This window comes from Schistosoma mansoni, chromosome 1 (assembly GCF_000237925.1).
Source record: "Schistosoma mansoni strain Puerto Rico chromosome 1, complete genome".
Lineage (NCBI taxonomy): Eukaryota > Metazoa > Platyhelminthes > Trematoda > Strigeidida > Schistosomatidae > Schistosoma > Schistosoma mansoni.
Window position 1 is genome coordinate 48,188,708 of NC_031495.1, and position 17,782 is coordinate 48,206,489.

Sequence of the window (17,782 nt, forward strand, 5' to 3'; positions counted from 1 at the left end):
TCTCCCCCTTCCCCTATCTTCTGATGGTTGACTGGAGTATGAGGACCTCGACATCTGAGAGGAAGCACGGAATGAAATGGACAGACTGAATGTAACTAAACGATTTGGACTTCACAGATTATCTGTCCCTTCTATCTCATACACACGAACAAAACAACTTGTGAAGAAGAAGCCTCTGCATCAGCAGACCTCAAAATTTACAACAAAGAAAACAAGACCCTCAATTACAACATAGAGGACACCAATAAAATCACACTTGATGGAGAAACTCTGGAAGAGGTGGAAACTCTCACTTATCTGATCAGCATCATCGATGAACAAAGAGGATCCGATGAAGACGGAAAGGCAAGGGTTGGCAAATAAATGACGGCATTCCTACAGTTGAAGAATGCATAGGACTCAAAACAACTGTCAACCCACATCAAGTCATAATCCTCAGTACGAAGGTCAAGACAATTCTACTACCCCAAAAATTCATTCATGTACAGAAAATATAGGGTTTTCATAGTATTTTAGAAGTACTTGGGTTTTCCTGAAAACTCTGGAATGCTACTAAGCATAGTAGCAGTGCAGTAATCAGTCAATTAGGAACTCTATGTGTGACTTTTCACTTTCGCGTTGTTTCTGGTAAAACTTTTGGTCGAACGCTGATTGAATAAAATGATTTTTGATTTTTCCTGAGCATTTATTGTCTATTGTGACAAATTTTCAGGATCAACCCAACAATCATGCCGGTAGGTACACCAAGTTCATAACCAGGAGTTTATCAATCTTGGTGAATCCGTATGGTGCTCAGTAAGATTGTCTGCAACCTCAAGGTGTCCAGTTGGGGTCATTAGCAGGAAGTCCACTGCTGACATTGAGCACGATAACCGCATACTGAAAGGATTAACCTACACTACGCTTCTTGGATTTTCTCATATCCTGATTCTAGGGGACTAAAATCTTCCTAGAATCAATTTCGCGGAGCATACATATATTGCTGGTGAAACCCCTACTAAAGCTCTGTTTTTCAACCTCATTGAGGATCTGGGATTAATCGAAAATGTGAAGTCGACAACTTGTTTGAGAAACAGTCATATACCTTCGCGCTTAGACTGGGTATTAGTAAACGAGGAATTCCCGGTCGACAACCTCCCAATCCTGGCTCCTCCGAGGAAAAGTGATCAAGCCGTTATATCTTTCAGTTTTGTCAGCAAAAGTGAGCCATGACATCCCACGAACAACAGGTGCTGGAATTTCAAGCGTTTGAACGTGTCAGCTTTACAGGACTATCTATAACAGGTGGATTGGGATGTTCACCCTCAATGCGACATGGATGCTCGTTGGGAGTTTTTACTACACAGACTCTTATGTGCTACAAAGCACTCAGTTCCTTAAACGGTCTCCAAAAGCTGTAAGCAACCTACAGTCATCGGGGACTGCACTCTTTGTTTGCCATGCTGCAAAAAGCACTGCTGGGCAGAATACAAACTAACTGATAACAACGGCGCGTGCAGGCAATACAAACATATAAGGAACATATGCACAAAGGCAATAAGAGAAGACAGGCTTCCATACCGGATAAAGCTTATCGATAAATTTGTCATCAATCCGATAACCTTATTCCGTCATGCAGCTTCTCTTCGAAAAGCCAAAACAGCAGTTTCTCAACTGCTAGGTCCTAACGGCCCGACCAATAATGACGGCGTTGCCTTCAACCTTTTGGCTGAACAATACTCTCGGACATTCCAAACAACCCACATCAACTATACTAATGAAAGCTTCATCTGTAACTGCACAGGACTTTCCGAAGTGAACTTGAGCGCTGATATGGTGTTCCGGAAAAGACACTTCTCCTGGCCCGAATATGCTATATTGAGAGAAGCAGCTTCAATCCTGGCAACGCCGCTTAGCGTGATGTTTTCACATTCGCTAAGCCGAGGCAAGCTACCGGAAATTTGGAAGCTGGCCCACATTACACTAATTTTTAACGGAGTTCGACGCAGCATCCTTGATCTCAAAGGGAAAGTTGACATTATTGACCTTGATTCCTCAAAAGCTTTTAATAGGGTCAACCATATATGTCTTATCAATAAGCCCAAACGATTCGGTATCAAGCCACCCATATCCAAAAAATCGACATTTTAAGGTCACGGTTAACCTCACTTCCTCTCAGGCTATGGAATATCCCAGTGGGGTCCCCCAGGGCTCTTACTAGGACCTCCTCTCTTCATGATTTGTATAAACGGTCTTTCACAACAGTTATCGCTTGACTTATTACATTTTGCTGATAATGTGAAACTTTGGAGAGAGAGATACGCAATCAAGAGGGTAAACTGGCACTTCAGGAGGATCTGACTAGACTTCAAAGTGGGGAGAAGACAACAAACGTACCTTCAACACTTCAAAGTGTGAAGTAGCCCATCTGCGACATGTTGCAGATCATAGTTACAACTTAAGAAGTTCTTCTTTTGAAGTATCTCGAGCCGAAGAAGATTTAGGAGTGCTGGTACCCTTACGATTTGAAACCTTACACTAACTGTGACAAAAATGCCTTTCGAGCAAAACTTCCACTGGTAACATTGAAACACATTTTTGGCCAGTTTCACGGGAGAACTTTTTACATAATGGACAACAGTTCTGTTCATCTCCATTTAGAGTACAGAAACAGTATTTTCTCCCTCACTCCAAAAAGATAAGGACACTCTGGAGCGTATCCAACAGTGAACCACGAAATCAGTTCGGGGACTCAAATTAAAGCCTTATGAAGAGCGCCTCCAATTACTTAACCTTTACCCGTTGGAGTATGGGAGTCCTAGAGGTGATCTTCAAATGGCTTGCAGTATCCTTAACACTTCTGGACATCCCTTTAAACAGCTACCCAAGCTTAGTCCCAATTCGAACCCAATGGGTAACACCCAGAAACTGGAGACAGAACATAGCAGAACGGACAATAGACACAACTTCTACTCTTTAAGAGTTGTCAAATACTGGAGTTCGCTGCCGACTGAGCTATTCCAAACGACTTCTCAGGAGTCCTTTAAGAGGAAGTTCGACCTATTATTAAGGGCCAAAGTCAGCATCTTATTATGATTTACCAATTTCTTTTTTATTTCCTCTATCATCGTTAATATACCTAGGTTTCTGCCTGGAGGCATTATTGATCCACTGCTACTAGACACGAAAGCCCGTTAAGCGAAAGCTTCTTCTATTCCGTCCACAACTATTTGACATTTAATTCGTCCTCTGAAGAGTCGCAATTTCAGGTTGCTGCGCTACATGGGCAGGAAACATGGTCTCGGACGCTCTCTTGTTAAACATATTGGATCAGAACCTTCTGAAAGATCAGTTAGTCTTAGAGTCAGTTATATTTATAAAAAAAGGGGCGTCATGTAGTTCGAACAAACACTGCTGGGGATTGGTCTCGTTTACCTGTTCATTCAGTCACAGAACAAACAGGTTTAGATGAATTCTTTAATATTGCCAACCTTGCCAATCATGAATTCAAGGCTCGTAAGGCTTTTAATCCCCATCATATCATTTTCAGAGAAAAAGAACATCAGGCTTCTTGCCCCATCCGAAATTATGGGCATACCATCTTCCTCCGACTGCTCTAAAATCTCAGAAGTTCATATTATGTACAAAGACTTACTCAAAATACCCAGAAGTTAAGTAAATGTTTATTTACGTGTGTGTTGAGTGGTTCTTTTGCCTACCCACCTTTTTAACTCATGTTAGCTCTTTCAGAATCTACATGCCTTGTTCCTACCACGGTATTATGTAAAGCCGATTCTTGCGCATGAGTTCGAGAAATATGTCGTTATGCTTAGCTTTCGGTCTACTAGGTTTTGATATATATTTCTGGCCGTGAATTTATGCCCGACTGTACATTTATTTAAACCCAAAATCACGTAACACTTCACGGGTTATTCGTTCAAATCAATTTCCATGAGATTCTGTACTTGTGAACGTAATTCTAATCGATTCTAAAATCAGGTTTTCTTGATATGATGTCAGAATTCTTCACCTTAGGTTCATGGTGTAGATACCAACTCAGTCTAACTAATCTTCACTTATAACATCGTATCACAAGGTAGTCTATAGCTAATGAGTAATGTTCCATATGAGAAACAGACAAATTTGGATATTCCAAAATAGCTTGTTGGGCACTAAAGTTTACTTGAAGGTATCGCCGAACCTCGATTACTCGATTCAGATTTAAAGACTCCCTTCTAATATTTGTGCATCATAGTTGACGTCTGTCGGTGTACATTTAAACAAACATGAACCTGAATTATGATGTCAATAAGTCAAAAGCTACCATGGAACCAAAAGTGGGGTGTTTCAGGTTTTGTAATCAGGGAATCTATGGTTTTTGAACTTGTCATTTGAATCAACCTAATTGAGTGATTATCATGTTTTCACTAGTTTCACATCTCATAAATTCTATCTCGTTAGATAGAATTAACGCTGCTAAAATATTTCTCGTCATTGTAAAGAAACAGGAAAAATGAGTTGTCGTCTTGAGGGGATTCCTGTTTGTTTTAGTTTTTAGAAGTTTAACTTTCTATCGATTGTTAAGTAAGTAGAGGTAAGATCCACACATGTTTGTGAGTGCCTAAGGATCACTAATGATGTACAATTGTTTTGTTAGGTATGTTGTGCAACAAGAATATTGGAGAATAACTAAGTCGATGAATAAGCTTTCATGATTTGATATATGTCACTTACGGGTGAAAAAATCATCCAGCAAGTTTATTCTTCATTTATTTAGTAACCTATTAATATTCAGGTCGTTTTGTATAGAATTATTTTCAAATAAAACGGCTTCATCGTTTAGTTTTATTTGGCTTCTTACAGACCTAAGTGGAGTTCAGAAATGTCAGTTGATACGTTGGATAATCTTGAAAAAGAAGAATTCTTGAAATGGAGACGATCGTTGGCTTTGTGAGTCTATCTTACTTATTATAGACCGGGATTTACCAGTTTTCCCCTAAAAATGTGTAGCTTTTTCCGAGAAACAAGCTTGATAAATGTTACTCTTTCCTATCAACATCAGGATAGGACATTCCCATCATTGTTGAGTAGTAGGAAACGTTATCGTAAGATGCTTATTTAATTATAAACAAGCGTAACTTAGTTGCCAAAAAAGAGGTATGGCAACTTGGACCGATGCATATATGTACCTGGTCCTACGTTGTAGATGACTGGCTGACTCTTATTTGAAAACCTGTTCATGGACATGATGTATAGGATGATTATGGTACTTTTATTATAAACATTTGATCCTTTCGAATTATCTTGAAAAGTTGTTAAGCTACCCTTTGTATTGTAGGCTGGAAGAAAAAGATGGCATCGTTCTTACTCCTTTTGAGCGGAATCTGGAGTTCTGGCGTCAGCTATGGCGTGTCGTGGAACGTAGCGACGTTGTCGTCCAGGTGGTCGATGCTCGTCAGCCTCTTTTATATTATTCGAGTGATTTAGATAGATACGTCCATGAAGTTGATTCGAACAAGACATGTGTGGTTCTTGTTAATAAGTCTGACTTTCTCACAAATAAACAAAGGTGAGCTTATCCTTTGGGTTTTGGGTCGTATATTGGTGAAAATTGGCAGTAATTAAAATTTTTAAAATTTATTTAGTTCATCTGCATTATCTGACCTTTAAAATGTTGTATACATTTTGGTTGTTATTAATAAAATTCAAGCGAATTTTATTAGTAGAATGTATTCAATATTTACTGAGCGAACTCAAGACAACGAGATAACTTCCAAGTAAAAATAGTGCTTAAACAAAGCTTTTATTAATTATACTTTTCAAACACTTGACGTCTAATTTTTCCTTTCGTTAAATAATAATATATCCTAGAAAACTATTGGATGAGTTGAGTGTTAGAATTTATAAATGCTAGATAATAAGACTATAAGTAATAGGAACTTTACAAGACAACTTGTGGTATATTCGGTCTCTTTTTAAAAATTGATGTGTGATTCTATCGATTTACAATGCAGAAAAACTAATCTGACTTACTTCCTTGTCAAAGGTTGTTCTATAGCAATAACCTCAAATATGGCTTGTCTTGAATTTCTACTATCCTACATTTTTGTATTGTAATTAATCATTTAATGTCATCTCACTCAAATCTACGATTAACATTTAAACCAGATGAGTTGTTGTATAAGTCAAGTGGTATGCTATGCTTTCTTTTGTTATCGTATTGATTCTTGGTATTTGTAGGAAACGTTTGAGTTATTTGATTTGGATATCACTGAAAGCTTAAATGATAAGCTCACTAAGTTTCTGGGATCGCTTTTCAACTCTACTGCAGTATGTGGCCCCCAAATGCCCTGGTACGGCCGAGAGTGGGGAGAGTTTGCCCTCCCTCTCGAAATGCTCTCATATGGCCACGCGAATATATAGCCTCTGCCAGGGAAGTCCTACTCACTGCCTTCTCGTGGTGGGGGTGTTGTTCGCAGAAGTGGGAGGACGAAAAGCGAGTGTCCGGCGCTTTAACCGGGTTGGTGGATGTGGAGGATCCACCTAGGGGAGTTGGAAAACCCTGATTCCAAACCAATGGTGCACATGGGCTCCAGGATCTTGAAAGAACGAATGGCGTATGAACCAACTGTTGGTCACCAGCTACCATGGGACTGCATCTCCTCACGATGCTCCACTGCCTTGTGGGTTAGACCTTTAGGTCAAAGGCTCCGGGTGTGGCCCCCTAAGAAAACCACCTGCTTCAGTCTGGGCACCTGAGCAGTATCACAGCCCTCACACAGATCGAATGAGATTTGTGAGGCGCATATTTATCTGGTGCTTTTTTGTACCAATATTTGTGATCAAATAAATAAATGAATAAATGTGGATACCATTGCTTTAAACATTGGTCTATTGAAAAAGGCACATTGTTATTGCGCAAATGCACTACTAAGTTTAAAAGGACTTATTTTGTTAATTACTTCACATGATGACAGAATTCGCTTTTTTTCTGGGCACATAGAATACTGCGATCTATGTATCACAAATGTATCATCGCTAACAATAACGTAAGCATTGCTTTAATTTGAAATAACAGACGCAGTGTACATCTTCTGGTACTGTTTTTCTGTAGTGAATAAACTATTCCTGCTTTGAATGTGTTCATTTAGGATTCCCAATGCTTCTTTTTTAATTTTATTACAGAGCTTTATGGGCGGAGTATTTTAAAACTATTGGTACTAATGCCATATTTTGGTCGGCTGTTCTAGCCAGTGAACAGATGCTACGACAAAGTTCTACCAATATGACTCAAGCTTGTGATATTTCAACTAAAACAATTAATGGAATCAGTTTGGAATCCGAGTGTAATTCTGAGGAAAGTCAAACGGACTCAGATACTGATAGTGAGGCTAGTACAGTAACTATTCATGAAGAAACTGACAAAGAAAGCCCTAAGGTTGTCAGGTATACTACACAGTTGCCGAATAGACTGAGTTGTAAAAAAGGTGGTCCTTGTGATGGTACATTGAATACAAAAGAAATCAGTGAACCGATTTCAGAGTTCTCCTCCAATTCTGTTGGGCGCGATGTTATTGATGCTGAAACATCTATTCAATCCAAGTACGTTAGCCACTGAGATGTAAAAACGTCTATATATAAACTATGTTTATGTAGTTATTATATGGTACATTCTATTTCTTTTACTATTCTCACTTGCGACACATTTGTTCCTTACTGGGTAATTTAAAATTAAGGAAATTGATTTCACTTATTTCTGAAAAGCTACGTTAAAGTTGTGGAAGCGAAAGTGATTCGAAGTTAAAAATGTTAATGATCTAAGGTTAATTTAATGTTCAGTATTTTAAAGCACAAATTATATGCGATATGTATACATAGGTAACATTTAGTCTATCGTTCAGTGTGTCGTATTGATTCCAAATTTCTCTCAAAGTGGTTCAAAATGAGATCTCGTCATATTCTTCCTGAAACACAGTTATATCCACTGTTCACCAGCATAACTTCCTTCCACTTTGCCTCTTCTCTTGAATCAAATATCTACGCTATTTTCATATTAAACAGTTTCCTATTTTTGGCACTGATATAAATAGATAAAGGAGCTGTTAGTTTTGTTAAGTGGATCGACGCATATATGTGTCTGGGTGACTTTATTAAGTGGTGGTATAAATGAGTTGGGACATTTCCATCTATTGTAGATTTTGTTTAGTCGGGTAAGTTAGGGTGTAGTTCATTCATTCTATGGATCATAGTTAATAGCGTTTATACTGTTGTCACGTTTCCTATCATCTATATTGTTTATTGTCTTTCCTCTTTGTATTACCGTAATATTGTCGAGTCATTTGATTTGTAATGTACATCGTCCTTATGCTGTACGCGAAACAAATCTTTCAAGTAAACTAACCAGAGAACATAATGTGTTCATGATTTTCTATCTTTGTGTTACTTGTAAGTGATAGTTTTAGTCTTCTATGAAATCAGATTACGTGCTATAAATCCATCTGGCAAACTTTGGCATTATAGAAAGTCACGAGAAGACGATGACTATATACCACAAAACCGTTGGTTCATTCTTCTACCAGTTAGATATTCAGGAGCTGTAGTTTCAGAGCTACTATGATGCTTATCTTCACCCAAATAATAAGTTGGCATAGTATTCAGTAGCTTATCTGACAGAAACTTATAATCCACTAGTCTTAGGCTGGTATCTGCCTTCAACTCAGGTTACTTCAAACTGTAATCATCTCTCCTTATCTCACTAGTTATTTAAACGTATTTTAGTGCTATTGTCTACACGAAAATTGGAATCTAGTACTATTTTGTAAACCAGTTTATAGTTTTATCTAAAGAGTCTAGTTCACAGTGTACATCTGAGACAATCTTGTTAAAGACCTGTTCTGTTTGTAATCTCATCTTTATTTTTTCTACTAAGCAGACAAAATGGTGAGGCGGAGGCTAAGCTTGTTGGAGTTGAGGAGCTGATAAATTTATTAACTGAAAAATACAGTCCATCCAGTCGTCAATCAAAAGATCCTTTGACTGTCGGCTTCATTGGTTACCCAAACGTCGGGAAATCTAGTACACTCAACGCGATACTAGGTCATAAAAAGGTTCCAGTGTCAGTTACACCTGGGAAAACCAAACATTTCCAGGTAGATGTTTTATGCTCATTTTTGTCCGCAGTGACTAAAAAATTTCTTGTTCTTTTGATGTTATTAATGAATTATTTTATTTTCTGGGCTTTTAGACCATTTATGTCCGATCAGACTTGATACTTTGTGATTGCCCGGGATTGGTAATGCCATCTTTTGCCTACTCTAGAGCAGACTTAGTTGTAGCTGGTATATTATCAATCGATGGGATGCGTGATTATTTAGCTCCTGTTGGTTTAGTAAGTGAACTTTCTATATATCATGCCATATTTAATGAATATGATTTCACATTGTTCTTATTGTAGCATGAGATTGTACTTCGTTTGGCAGAATTCGAAAAGTGGGTTGCATATTATTTTGAACTCATTACATGAATGTACTGAGAGCCCAGTGTTAGTATTCCTTGTAGGGATTCCAATTAGTTCAGTCCTGGACATCGACAACGAACAGAAAATAGTTCAATAAAGGTGGAAACTAGTAATATTTTCCTTAGGGATCGTGAACGCGATACTGGCTATCCCAGAGTCTATGTGAAAGCTATAGTCAGAACAAGGAAAACTTGGCTTTAAACCTTATCTGTTTCTAAACGTGAAAACGACTAGATTAGTACAATAATTAAGGGAATTACAGTCGTTAAGTGAAACGCACAAACATACCAAACAGTATTGCGTGTCTTATCGAAATGAATTAAAATTGTGAGTCACACTAATATAATAGGGTAATAATGTCCTTCAACTGGCAGGTCACATGCAACGGGGGTAGTCTACAGACACATCAGACCAGATTGATGTGGTGGGCTCTTGAACAACGATTTGATTGGTTAGTTATGGACATAACTAACAGTATAAACTCGTTGGTTGTCCATATAATAATACATAAAGGTATTATAACTATTAATAAGTCTGTGAAACTTAATCATCTGAGGTGCTCATGATGCAATTGATTGATCACTGGGTGGTGATCAATGTCATGCATGTCAAGTCCTTCTTAGTGCTGATCGAATGCTATCGATCAAGTTGCAATGTGGCCACCAGTCTAGGTGGCTCGACACTGCTTGCACTATATATATATATATATATATATATATATATATATATTGCAAGCAGTGTCGAGCCACCTAGACTGGTGGCCACATTGCAACTTGATCGATAGCATTCGATCAGCACTAAGAAGGACTTGACATGCATGACATTGATCACCACCCAGTGATCAATCAATTGCATCATGAGCACCTCAGATGATTAAGTTTCACAGACTTATTAATAGTTATAATACCTTGACTGTGAAGCTGAGTGACACGGGATCGAATCCGCCAGGGAGCATCAGTTCCCTCAAGATTACAGGTACACCTTGCTGACGAGTGCCAAGTAGCACGAAACCCGGGTCCAGGGTTCCCTGTTGGCCACCTCCAACCACCACCTTACCTCAATATATATATATGTATATATATATATATATGTGGTCATGATGTGTCACTCATTATTGACTATCACAAATCAGTTAGTATAGGAGTAGGTGGAGCACGTCAGAAGTGATGAGTTGAAGACATCCTATTTGTCTTTGAAACCTTTAATTGACTATTGGAGTCGGGTTAAGAAGATTAACATTTTTACTTACATTAGGCTAGATTACCGAAACTTGTGGTCGGTAATTTTTTGTAACATAACGTAGGTTACAGCAAAAATTAGTCAATGTTTGTCTCAATAATAAAAACGATATACTTTTAATATCTCAATTACTGGAAAATTTAATTTCCTAACGTCTCGTGACTCACTGTAAGCCATTACTGCAGAGAATATGTATATCTTCTTTACCGCAGTCATTTCATTATTTCAAAACTTTCATATCAGATTTCACCTTTTTTTCTAATTCTTTAGTTATTTAATGTCATCATTATTTTCTCTCCTTTGATTTTTCTCTTGTCGGTATGCTCTAGATGTGCTAATATCAAGTATACCGACCCAAACTGTTGCACATTTTTGCCAAATTCGATGCTGTTTTTGTGTAAGATAATGATAAATATTATAAAAAAAGTCAGTATTCAGGAAATTACTTAAATTTAACTTATTTTGTATCAAAGAAGGATGCTGTAGTTTTAAGATGAGAAAATGTATTGCCGTTCGCGAAAGTAAATCGTTTTTTTTATTTTGTTCATAGCTGGTTTTCTCATTGAAGTTCACACCACAAGACTGACAAAATCAGTGGCTAAATGTTTTATATCAATTAAATTCATCGAATTTTTAAGCGCCTTAACAAGATAAATTCCAAAATAACACAATCGTTGGTAAAAGATCGGGATTAATTAGTGTTATTAAATGTGACATGTTCTATCAAACATGTACATATTCACATACTAGGTTGTAAAAGCAAGGTGAACTACAATTGAAAATTACGTCATAATTTTGTATAACTTGTAGTCATGTTAGCTTTTTACTCATAGGTTTCGTTTTAACATATCCAATGTGTTTTCGATTTCTCACTCATATTCTGTTGGTAATACAAATTGAAAACACTTTGTATGTGTACACCAAAGCGTCCATAGATTCCATAGGGAGTATTAGTCTTAGAAATAGGAAGTGGTTAGTACTTTGTAAATTTGTTCACTTATCTCACGTACTTTTCTTATGCTAATTTCTAACTTGTCTGTTGCTTGAAATGTTGAGTTAAAACTGGATTTCCTTTTTTCATACTTTGGTGCTACTTCCACTAGTACACTGCACAATCGTCATACTGACTTGAATTAGTTCAAGGAGAAATCGCCGTAATTATTTAATATTTGTGTTCAGAAATGTAGTTTATTCAAATAACTTCATCTTAAGGTCTTTTTAACAATGTGCGAGCCTTTCGTATCCATATAATCAGTGTTCCTAATAACCTATTCCAATGACATATCAAATAGTCATACAGATATTCACCTAATTTTCTCTATAATTAGCATTGCTTGTAGCCAATGACTTTGTTTTTATCCATTTTGTATGTTTACAATCGCTAGTACCTAATGGCTGAAAATATCGTGTTACATAGACTCACTAATCGTGGGCTATCGAGTCTTTTAACTGATTCACGTTAATGGTTTTGTAATATTAAGTCATATTATCCCCACAAGCTGCAAATGATTGCCTGTTAATCTTATTCATATATATATATATAGTTCATAAACTTTCATTTTGCATTGCAAGAATTTCACTAACCTCTATGTTAATTAACATAAAACCTTTCTGTGTTTTTCACATTTAAGGTTTGTGAAAGAATTCCACGTCATATTTTGGAGACAATGTATGGAATCAACCTTCCTAAATCCCAAAATACACAAGTAAAAGATGGTTTAAATCGCATCCTGACACCACATGAATTATTGGCTGCTCATGCATGTTAGTTTCTTCATAAGTTTAATAATTTTCCGTCATAATATTGCATGTGTTTCATTTACACTGTCCGTCCATTTTTAATTTACAGTTCAAAAATTAGGTACAAATGTTGATGCAACTAGGCTTACAGTCAGATTCATCGTATGATGTGTAGACATACTTTACAAACTGAACTAGATAAACGGATTGCAAACTTGTAACATGTATATTAACTAAAAATCTCAGTATTTGAATCGGAAATATCCCTTCATGTCTAGAAAAGCCTATTTGTTTATATCCTTGTTTTCTTTTCATTCCTTTAGTTATGCATGGTTTTATGACAGCTAAAGGGAATCCAAATTATGATCGTTCTGCAAGAATCATTTTAAAAGATTATGTAAAGGTAAGTTGTTCATTCGGATTTTCTAGATTTATTTTACTCATCATAAGATGATTAAGAAAAGCAGCCTATCACACTTCCTTTCTAATGTATTTATATGTGGTGTACATTTTGAATCTTAAATGTTATGAAATGAAAGTAACCATTCTATTGGAGATTTATAGTCAACTTCATCGTTTACTCTGAAACTTCATTCTTATGTATTCTACAGTATATTAATCTATTATTTATCTGTGAAGAATGAAAACTTAATTTAAGGCAAATTGACGAGCAGGTATAGGCTCATGTACATTGAATCTTCGGATCATACATTTTGTATTGAGAACTATGGGTGTTATTTGTTTGCCTACATCTAACTATGTGAACCAGTGTGTGTAAACCTGAATCTTAGTTTTTTTGAAAGTCGAGTAATTTAACTAATATATCTATGTTTTTTTGGTAATTGCAAAAAAGATGTATGATCTATACAGTCAATATAGTGAACAAATAATAATCACAGTAAACAGTTATGAGTTGTGTGTGATAGTTGTAAGAATAATAATGATAGTAATAATAATAATGGTGAGTGAATACTATCCTACAGATAATTATCTAACCTAAATACCTACGGCGTAATTAAACTATAAATTATTTGTTTCATTTTACTCTTATAAACAGGGTCGACTTTTGTACTGTTATCCTCCTCCAAACACAATTGATCCTCTTGATTTTCAATCACTTGGGCGAGATGATGGTTTACCCTGCGGGGTTGGTTATTTTCCTGATCAATCCAAAGCAGAACGGTTTCTTAAACGATTAGATGAAAAACAGAAACGAGCGTCCAGTCAATCTATTGATGAAGTTATCACTGATTTTGATCGGTTGGCGTTTAAACAGGTTTGTTTAAATATGTATACTAATTGCGTCATGTCGACAGAAAGCTTAATCTGCTCAAGCGTTAGTGTTTTCGAATGCTTAGTTCAACTTAGAGCATGAGAAACACATTTTATAGCTATCAGTTTAGACTGAAACATTGTACAGTATTGATACAACATCTATGGAGTAAATCAGTCATAACGTTTATTCATTAAACATTGGACATATGCAGCATCTTATTCTCCTAGCTCCATATAATCCAGAAGATAAACCGTACTTATATTATTTATTGAGGTAACTATTTAAGATGGTAGTGAGCAGACGGCCGGTGCATATAAACATGTTTACAATGCTCTCGTAAGTTAATTAAAAAAATAGCTTAATAACAGAGTAATCAAAAAATGGGATAGAAGCGTCTTTGATATCGGCAAAAATACTGTTCGCATGGAAATATTTGTAGTGTATAAGCAGAAGTCCCGATTTTCAAGAATAAAATCACAAAGTAATGTAGACGATTTCCTGAATATTTAACGGAATACGGATAGAATAGTATGCTGTGTTCTCGATTCAAACCAGTGTATTTTCAAGGGGTTTACATCCAACAAATAATCATTTTACAAGCTTCTTACTTATATTGTCTGTGACTTGTGATCCTAATTTGTGTAGAAGTTGTTTAATTTAATGAATTCACCAAGCTAGTACTGCAGTGAACAAAAAGACGAGTGGGGACAATCGAATGTATTTGAGCACAAAATTACAGACTATCTCACTAAAATCTGACAACCATGCAGTAAACAGTTAATTTGAAAACTATCAATCAACTGTCTCAATCTTAACTGTTCCTTCTGCAAATATCAGTTTATCGTCTTTGATTTCATTGTTCATGCATTTTCATACCGTTCTCTCCTTATCGATCTTCTGCTGAAATACATTCAATGCCTGACCATCACCATATACTACCTATGTGGATATAAGTAACCCACACCACAGTACTATTTAAATCCAAATTTACATCTTTGGCAATAGTTTACTTACCACCAAGACCCTCCAACCAACTCTGTTATGGACTCGCCCCTCCAGTTATTTCCGATTGCTATTCATTCTTTTCATGTTTGTTTCCAGTCCCCTACGCAGTATGATCGTTGGCCTTCCTCTTTCCCTTTGCTTCTTGGAATTCCAAGTTAGGGCTTGCCTCGTGATGCAGTTTGATGATTTCCGCACAGTAGAACTCTCTTGACGTTCGTATTGAAGATTGTGACTTCGATGTAGGCTGACAGTTGTTTTGAGTTGCGGATGCGTTTCAGTTGTAGGAATGGTGACCTTAAGTTTCCAATCCGTCTCTTCAAATCTGCATCAGATCATTCTTATTTATCGATGATGCTGCCCAGATGTGTAAGTTTCCACCTCTTTCAGAGTTTCTCCATCAAGTGTGATTGGGTTGGTTGGGAATAACACAGGAGGTTATTTTTTCAATGTCATCGTTTTAGTGATAGTTTATTGTATCTACTGGTTTTCGAAACTTTTCTAACCTTCATAAGAAATGTACTCAGTAAGCGTTGATCCAGTGACCAAAACCTAAGTGTTTAGTGTGTCTAGTTTCTGGTGCTACGTAGAAAAATGTAGACAGGTGGGTCGATCGGTAAGGATAAAGATTGGTTGTGTTAGCTCACCAATCGTTAACTTGATACAACTTTGTAAACGATTTCGGGAAGACTAGGTGACCTCGCAGTTGGTAATTGCTCTGTGACTTTTTAACACCTTTAAATCAAGTGTACAAAGGCAAGTAAACTGGAAAAAAGATTGAACATGGCAATTTTTGTTGTCTCTAATGGAAGCTGAATCCTTATTCTGAAGCTATTGATTTATACACTAATTATTTTGCCATTTAAATAATATGTTCTTGTATTTTGACATTTTTCTCTTCGTGAAGGAGCAGCATGCACGCGGACTTATTAAATCTCATAAGCAAATGCCTATTTTACGTTCCAACATAGAAAAGTCAAAGATCGATGATGAAGTATCATCGAATGCATCTTGGAGTACTGTTGGCTCAGTTGAGACTGTTAGCAATTTGTCATGCATTAGTAGTGGGACAACACAATTTGTCTCAGAAGATGGTGCAGTCAAAAAACCTTGGCGTCTATTAAGTCACGCTAAACGCTTGAATTCAGTACATTCAACAATACTATCAAACCAAACAGAGGCTGTAAAACATGTAACAAAACATAAAAAATGCAAAGAAAAACTTCGTCGAGTCTATCGTTATTTAGATGAACATGAAAGAACATGAAAGAAAACTATTATCTACCTAACTTGCATCCTAAAAATTAAACTTCTATAAAATTATTTCGGTCCTATGTACATTTGACTATTTTTTATCTAAATAATTGATAAATAAATTTTTTGGATCATGGAACTTTTTTTTTCAGAAAAAATTCACTGTAAAGTAATCTGTATAATTCTTTTAATTTATTTGTCTTTCAGTTGATCAGTTGTATTTTACTGAATCATTTTAGTGGAGTATATGTAGTTTTCATGATGGATTACAATGAGATTTCATAGTCTCTGAAGAGCTGTTTTGACCTATTTAGGAATGAAGAGGTTGTCTAATCCTCCCAGGCTTTCAATAGTTTTCTAGCTGATATCCGTTTTTAATGAAGCACTAACATATCTCCAAAAATTACCCTTTGTGTTTGGACCTATAGTTCATCAGTAGTTGGGAAAAGACGATTGTTGTATCTAGTTTGATAGGTCAAATGGTGAATAATAAAACGTTTAAAATCCATTTTTGTACTGGTTGTTGGAATCTTCCCATTGATGTTTGGGACTGCAATTGATCAGTCTCTTGTTGGTGTATGTACATCGTGTGTGGATTGCCCCGATATTTCCTTAGATCACAAGTATTATAAGCAGAGACGAATGGTGGCTAGAAGTGGAATCGAGGATATGCGTTTTATTTTATTTAGGACTCGTCAACTGGATGTACCTGCATCCCAGAGTCTATGTGCACTCGGAGACTTCGCTCCACTGCACAAGCTAGTGGCTATCTGGACTCAGTAGCTAAGTGCACAACGCGATAGTGTTTGAAGGGAACGGTACTGGGTTGGAGTCCCAGAGTGAATGTCAACGATTTATAAGCTTGAGGTGTTCATACTAATAGATCAAAGAGTGTTAGCCAACATCATGTCGTCTAATCCTTGGTGCGGATCAAGTTACAGTTAGACTGCTAGACCGAGTGACTTAATATCTCATTTAGTGCTCTTCGGTTATCAAAATCATGGTTTAATTTTGATGCATACCAGCTGTATTCGGTTTACCTGTGGGATATCTATCACCGTCTTGAAAGGCTATTTCTGCAGACGTTCTTGTCTCACTCCAGTTCGACCCAGTCACATTTTTCGTGTTGATTTATACTTTAAACGATGGGTTCTCCCCTAAAATACTCCTGAAACCTCTTGCTTAATGGAATAAAAATCAGAATGAGTTATGATTGCTATTTCATCTAGTTCTGGTCATTAGATGCTTAGTCTAACTGCTGTGTAGTTCACATGTTAATTTATATTAAGTTAAAAAATTTCCAGCATTAAAAAACATATTGAACGAAGAATATTATTTTCACTAAATTCTTTTTAGATTCTACGGTTATATATCCACATTGATAATCCAAAGTGTTCAAGTTTAAGGCACTCATCCCTGTTTATTATCTCCTACCCGATTCATATTCTGTGTGTTACGTAATCCTTGACGACATATTTATTTTGATTTGTATTTGGACTATTATTTCTCCATAACCCTGTGTTATCTGCATTTATCCTGATTACCAATCTCACAACTTCGTTCTACGCATAAACTTATTTAAGTTAATATTACATATTAATCATCTTAACTTTAACAATTTTATGTTATTTTACATACAATCCGAAGGTCGCTTGGTGTTGTTTACTTGTATCTTTCCATTGTTGTTTAGGACCGCAATTGATCAATCTCTTGTTGGCATATGTGCATCCTGTGCGGACGGCCTCGGTATTGCCGAAGTCCGCACAGGATCTTCC

General features: G+C 36.5%; 2 protein-coding genes across 2 annotated transcripts in view; both read left to right on the forward strand.

Moving 5' to 3' along the window:
- Positions 1 to 3,261: 3,261 nt before the first annotated feature.
- On the forward strand, positions 3,262 to 16,140 carry Smp_147850 (GTP-binding protein-related; the record flags this gene model as incomplete). Its single annotated transcript, XM_018794655.1, has 12 exons — positions 3,262 to 3,330; positions 3,366 to 3,495; positions 3,530 to 3,620; positions 4,843 to 4,929; positions 5,318 to 5,548; positions 7,165 to 7,581; positions 8,912 to 9,128; positions 9,224 to 9,367; positions 12,367 to 12,499; positions 12,799 to 12,878; positions 13,533 to 13,751; positions 15,661 to 16,140. The coding sequence occupies 12 exons, from the start codon at positions 3,262 to 3,264 to the stop codon at positions 16,018 to 16,020; spliced, it is 2,178 nt and encodes a 725-aa protein (XP_018649045.1). The 3' UTR covers positions 16,021 to 16,140.
- Positions 16,141 to 17,782, forward strand: part of Smp_048080 (hypothetical protein) — a gene marked incomplete at its 5' end in the record, with an annotated part of 29,223 nt that continues 27,581 nt past the window's right edge. Inside the window, one exon of the mRNA XM_018794656.1 lies at positions 16,141 to 16,176. Within this exon, the coding sequence (XP_018649046.1) occupies positions 16,141 to 16,176 (36 nt within the window). The remainder of the gene's footprint in view (positions 16,177 to 17,782) is intronic.